This window comes from Apium graveolens, chromosome 4 (assembly GCF_009905375.1).
Source record: "Apium graveolens cultivar Ventura chromosome 4, ASM990537v1, whole genome shotgun sequence".
NCBI lineage: Eukaryota > Viridiplantae > Streptophyta > Magnoliopsida > Apiales > Apiaceae > Apium > Apium graveolens.
The window spans coordinates 304,926,854-304,932,522 of NC_133650.1; the positions used below are offsets into that span (position 1 = coordinate 304,926,854).

The 5,669-nt window shown below is 36.5% G+C and overlaps 1 protein-coding gene across 3 annotated transcripts; it reads right to left on the reverse strand.

The window, feature by feature from the left end:
- Positions 1–869: 869 nt before the first annotated feature.
- LOC141721511 (caffeic acid 3-O-methyltransferase-like) lies at positions 870–5,299 on the reverse strand. 3 transcript variants are annotated; one of them, XM_074524458.1, is made up of 4 exons: positions 5,066–5,299; positions 4,519–4,832; positions 1,286–1,350; positions 870–1,210 (listed from the first exon to the last, which is right to left on the reverse strand). In XM_074524458.1, exons 1-4 carry the CDS (start codon positions 5,266–5,268, stop codon positions 935–937), a joined length of 858 nt encoding a protein of 285 aa, XP_074380559.1. In that variant the 5' UTR covers positions 5,269–5,299; the 3' UTR covers positions 870–934. The 3 variants fall into 3 exon arrangements, with proteins under 3 accessions (XP_074380559.1, XP_074380557.1, XP_074380558.1); XM_074524456.1 differs by lacking the exons at positions 870–1,210; positions 1,286–1,350 and adding exons at positions 1,660–2,769; positions 4,341–4,405; XM_074524457.1 differs by lacking the exons at positions 870–1,210; positions 1,286–1,350 and adding exons at positions 3,494–4,252; positions 4,341–4,405.
- Between the last annotated feature and the right edge of the window lie 370 nt (positions 5,300–5,669).

A 5,669-nucleotide genomic window follows, 5' to 3' on the forward strand; every position in this document is an offset into this window, starting at 1 on the left:
TCATTCTTGTTGCATTAATCCATTCTGTTGATATATCATCAGAAACCATGAAATTAACATAACATCATCAAGTGCCCTACTTTCCGAGTGGGAAGAAGTCAAATAAAGCAAGAAATAGAAACTCAAAATATGTATATATATATGTAAGCAGAATTTGACCTAAATCAGAATCGGCAGAATTTTGTGTTTGTATGTACTCCTGCAGGCTGTAGTACTTATAAAATCAGTAGTCAATGCAATGCTGATGGTACGAAGATGTTTACATATAATTGCAGTTCAAAGTGCGCCTAAGGCAAAGGAGTTCAAACTTGATTCATTCTATTTTTCTCCCACTCTTCTAAGTAAAGAAAAGGTGCTAAGACACTTTGATCATTCATTCTATTTTTCGGTCGATTTTCCAAACGATGGTATAAAGATGTTTTGCAAAATGAAGATGATATTGTGAGGCACAAGAGGCTGGTTTACATATAATTGCAGTTCAAACTACGCCTAAGGCCAACGAGTTCAAACATGAATTTATCTATCTTATGTCTCTGTTCAAATGGCATTTATTTAGCACAGTTTCATTTATGATATACAAATAATTGCAGTTCACATTGCACCCAAGGCAACATGTTTCCAGCTTGAATTTATCTATCTTATCTACTTGTTCACATGGCGTTTAATCAACACAGTTTCAGCTATAACTGTAATTTTCTTCGCTTGTCATGTATATATGTAATAGTAGTTATATAGAAGTACTCCGGTTTTATTATGCTTCTGGTGATTGTTTAGGAGCAAATCTTGTGTTATTTTAGGCATAGTTGAACAGAAAACAACGGAATTTCTTATTTTATTGGCAGGATAAATCGATCAAAATATTACAACTGCAATACATCTCAATCGAAGAGCTTACTTTACACATAAAGCTCTCTTACTTGCAAAATTCCATAATTCAAATATTAAAAGCACAGCACAGCTTGTTGAAACGTTTGAATCCTGCACGTTTAGCTAATGCCTCAAACTCTTTTTCAGTCCTTTCTCTTCCACCAGGAATATCTATCAACATATAGGCGTCTAACTGAAGGACAGTCTTAGTAACAAGTGAAGTTTCAGGTTGCTCCGGAAGAATAGACTCTGCAACAACTACCTTTCCCTCATCCGCGAGTGCTTGGTAACAATTTGTCAAGAATCTCAAACACTCTTCATCACTCCAGTTATGACATATCCACTGCAGAGATCACAAAGTCATGAACTAGCGGATAAATTTACGCGACACACACTGATATGTAAACACATTACAAACCTTCAAGAATATGGCATCTCCCTTTGGCACGCTAGTAAACATGTCCCCTCCAATATGTTCCACACCTACACACGCACATATTACTAAATTTTGTGCAGTGAACTTAAAAGAAATGCGTGGAAAGAGCTATAATTTACCGTAGTTTCTTTAGTTATACTCCCTCCGTCCCTTTCAATTGTTTACGTTTTTTAGAGAGTGTCCGACACGCATTTTAAGGTGCATATTATGTATAGTTCTGTAAAAAAAAATTTACAATTTTGTTTTTCTGAATAAAAATTTAAACATTTAACTTTTATTCAGAAAAAGAAAATTTTGTTTTTCTGTATTTTTAGTCAAATATCTGCAGACTGGCATTAAGCCATAGCTCCGCACTTGGAGACCATTAGGTAGCTCAACAAGCTTACATTTGAGAACCAAGTAGCTAGCCAGGATTCTGAGTATACGGTCGAGCATAAGCGCTGCATCAAGGTTTGATGTGGGAAGCATGGAGGCTAGCTCATTGGGAGTTACTTACGCTCCCGGACCAGCATTAGCAATGATCTCCAAAAGGTCAAGCTCAATGGCCACTTTCAGAGTCATGGGAAGTACAGAGGCAGTTGCGAGTTGCAATGCAAACAAACAAGCTTCTTCTGCTTCAGATGCAGTACTCTTGATATGAGCCATTGCTTGATTTCATTGGATGAGTGTGACTATTGGACGTACTTATAAGATGGTTTGTTGCACACTTTCTTTCTTGTTAGGTTATTAAATTTTACTTTATTATTAAACCAACCATTTTGATTACTATAAGGCGCTTAAAGATGACTTCCGGCACTCTTTCGTGATATCTGAAGTTGGTTCTTATTAGACCAACCTTTTATGTGTGAAAAAGATTGAATATATGATGGTAGACAAAATTTGTACTTCTTTGAAAGTATTTCTTCTTTGCATGAAGAAAGTCCCCCTGCAGAATATGTTCTGTTGGTCAATTTAGGAATATTCAACATGTTATCTAATGCCTAAACAGGAAAAAACAATTCTTCATATTTACTTTTAGTTTACAAATAGTGTCAATCTTATTCTCACATTCATCTCCTCACCAGTCCTCACTGTGCTTGAACTAGTGTACCGCAGGTTACTAGTTCCAGAACATATTAACCAATGGACGCTCGAGTTCTAGTACGTCTATTGCTTTTAATTCTTTTTATTTTACTGGTGATTATCTGTGTAATTACACATATCTATCTGAACCTGCACAAATTTCGACATGGTCTTCCAAGTACTAATCGACTAGATCCTCCTGCGACTGTGACAACTGGCGGAGGGTTTCCCACAAGTGTTGCCTCAATGAATGAAAACAGTGTTGGAGATGGAAATGTGGTTTAGTAATGTACTCGGTATCTAGAGCATAGTAAGATGGTTCCAGCTTCCAAAATTTCCGTCATTTTGATACCTCCATCAGGGGCGGAACTAAGGGGACTGGAGTGAGTCTCGGTCCCTCCCAACTGTCAAAATTCACCAAAATTTAGTGTAAACTTTTAAAAAAATATGAAATAATTTGATGCGGTCCCCCTAAATTATATTCCTGTTTTTGCCTCTGACCTCCATTAAGATCTCCATAATCTCACTCTACCAAAACCCCCTTCCAAGTGGATGGATGATATACAGTGTATACTTTGTTTAGTTATGATTATTAATTTGATTTTGTATTGAAATGATAGGTATTCCCTTCAAGTGTTCATGTTGATATATGCGGACATCAGACTCAATTCACGGCAAAATTAGAAGCAAATTAATAAGTTTTACGTTTCCAGTAACAATAGCAGATTTTTTATCTTCTGAAGTAGTTACACCTAAATCAGATAGACTAAGCCGCCAATAACAGTACTTGCTTAATCATGAGTGGCTTATATGTCAGTATACAGATTTTTTCCAGGAGGAAATCTAGAGAAGCCAATAAATTTATGCACATTTTTTTGCATGCACTTAACTTAAGATCAGGGTGAAGGACGATTACATCGTAGGATTGGAACTCCAAACCAGGGACGGAGGCGGGGTATTCCCTTCTTTTAATATATATAATTAAAAATATATATTAATTATTCCGAAAAATATTTCGCCACCCCAAGGTCTGGCTTCTGGCTCCGTCCGTGCTCCAAACTCCTATCTTTACAGAGCTCCGATGCCATGTTAAGACCGTATATGTTAGGTCACTTTGAAACCTCAAGATGTCAAAAGAAGGTCATTTTATATTCTTCAATATCAACAAACTTTAATAAGATGACATGCAAAAAATATATAGGACTATTACCCCGGAAGTAATCACTAAGTTTTTTGGGAGTGGGAAGGGAGCAACAGTAAATATCAGTGACAACTGATTGAGCCGAGAATAAAGGAGTGAAGTTGAACATATTGTGTCCATCCACATACATATTGTAGAGTGCTAAAGTATCATTTGGCTCATAAAGGACAATAGATTCTGGAATAAGTTTATCGCTGGTAAAGTTTAGATACTGAAGATGTTTAAAGAACTTGCTACATGAAACTCGAGGCTGCAATTAGTCATGGTATTTTTGCACTGGAGGTCTGCTACAAACACGAATAGCAATGAAAATTCTAGTTCATCTGCTAAGTTAATATCTTCCAATTGTTCTATTAAGGCGGCTTGGAATTGCTTTCGTAGAATCTTTCAAATTTCCACGAGAATTTTCCACTTTGATGCTAATCTCCCCACTTAAACCTTGAGCTTCTAGACGGTTGCAGTACGCAATGCAAAACAATATAAGTGGTCTAAGGATCTGAGATTTAAGTGGTCTGCACTGAACACAACTATATCTTAATATGTGTGTGTGTCTAAATATCGATGAATAATGTCCATCTAAATTCATATCCTCAGTTTTCATTTATAAAAAATTAATATGAGCAATAGCATGATAGAGATGACAGAGCACTTGACACATCCAGGTCGCTCCAATTATGACATATCCACTGAGAAGATCACAAGGTAAATTATCAGTAAACAGATTAATCAGTTTCAAATTTTGTAATTAATTATCCGATCGATTATGTATACAACCTTCAAAAATATGGCATCCCCAGTTGGCACACTAGCAAACATATCCCCTCCAACGTGTTCCACGCCTGTACACACACATAAGAATTTACTGGAGCTAAATATAACTCAGGAAACGAATCGCAGAAGGATATATAGATTTGTGTTCTACATGTGCTGGGACTAAAGAGTGCTGAGGTACCAGTATTATAAGATGGAGCATCTTCAACAACGTGAGGGAGATCGAAATTGATTCCTTTAATTGTAGGGTGCTTGGAGATAATTGAACTAAGGGTAGCCCCGGTACCACCACCAACATCAACTAAAGTCCCGAGACCTTTGAAACCATCGTATTTCTCAAGGATCTTTTTGATGATAATGGTAGAATGATTTTTCATAGCCTGGTTGAATACCTTATTGAATCGAGGATCTGTGCCACTATAATCATATACATTCATTCCAAATGCCTTGTCAAATGGAAGTCCGCGGTCCACAACCGCATCTTTCAAGTAGTACCTGTGATATTTAGCATCGTGTTAAGTTAATGACTTTGCCAAAGTTTATATTTTTCTTGTAGTATAGTAGAGAATACTGTTAGAATTTAATATAAGATTCAGTTGGAGCCCTCATCTAATATCTTTAGATTTTGGATTGAAGATCCGTGTTAAGTTACCGGTTCATCTAAAACATTAAGACGTTAGATGAACGTCCCAATTGGATTTCATATTATATTCTAATAAATACGATACCAGCTTTCCATCATAATCTTATCCATATTCAGGAGCGTAAGTGGTGCCATGGAGACTCCATCTGCATTTTCTGTCAAAAATTTGCAAACATTCGTTACTCCATATCTTCGCTCAACTTGACCATTGGCTAGCTCATTAAGCTCACATTTAAGAACAGAGTAGAATAGCCGGAAAGGATAGCTACTATGCATGCATCCGGTCATTTGCGCTCTGGCTTGTTTCCTTATATACCATCTGTATCTATTGTCCGATCAGATTTAACCAAAATACATGAGACAAGAAACCAAATATCATGTGGTGAACTCAGATCACCAGTCTGTAAAAGACATAAAACTAACTCTATATCTGGTAAACTTCACATCAATTAGGCATTGCTTGCAAAATTCCAATGGTATCAATAACATACTTCTAATAACATGTTAGGCATGATATGCTAAAGCTATAACTAAAATAAAAAAATGTCACCAACCTTTCCACTGAATTCTGTGGTGCATATTTAAAGAACTTCATCAGAAGATGAACACCACACGACATTTCTGACCGACAAAGAATAGCCGGAAAAGATAGCTATCATGCATATGCATCCGGTCATTTGCGCTCTGGC

Bases quoted from the DNA above. Each gene is read 5' to 3' on its own strand.
- LOC141721511 (XM_074524458.1), bottom strand. From the start codon at position 5,268: ATGACCGGATGCATGCATAGTAGCTATCCTTTCCGGCTATTCTACTCT. The intron at 1,351-4,518 runs GTACCTCAGCAC...GTGCGTGTGTAG, and splicing joins TGCTCCATCTTATAATACTG to GTGTGGAACATATTGGAGGG. The intron at 1,211-1,285 runs GTTTGTAATGTG...TGATCTCTGCAG, and splicing joins GAGATGCCATATTCTTGAAG to TGGATATGTCATAACTGGAG.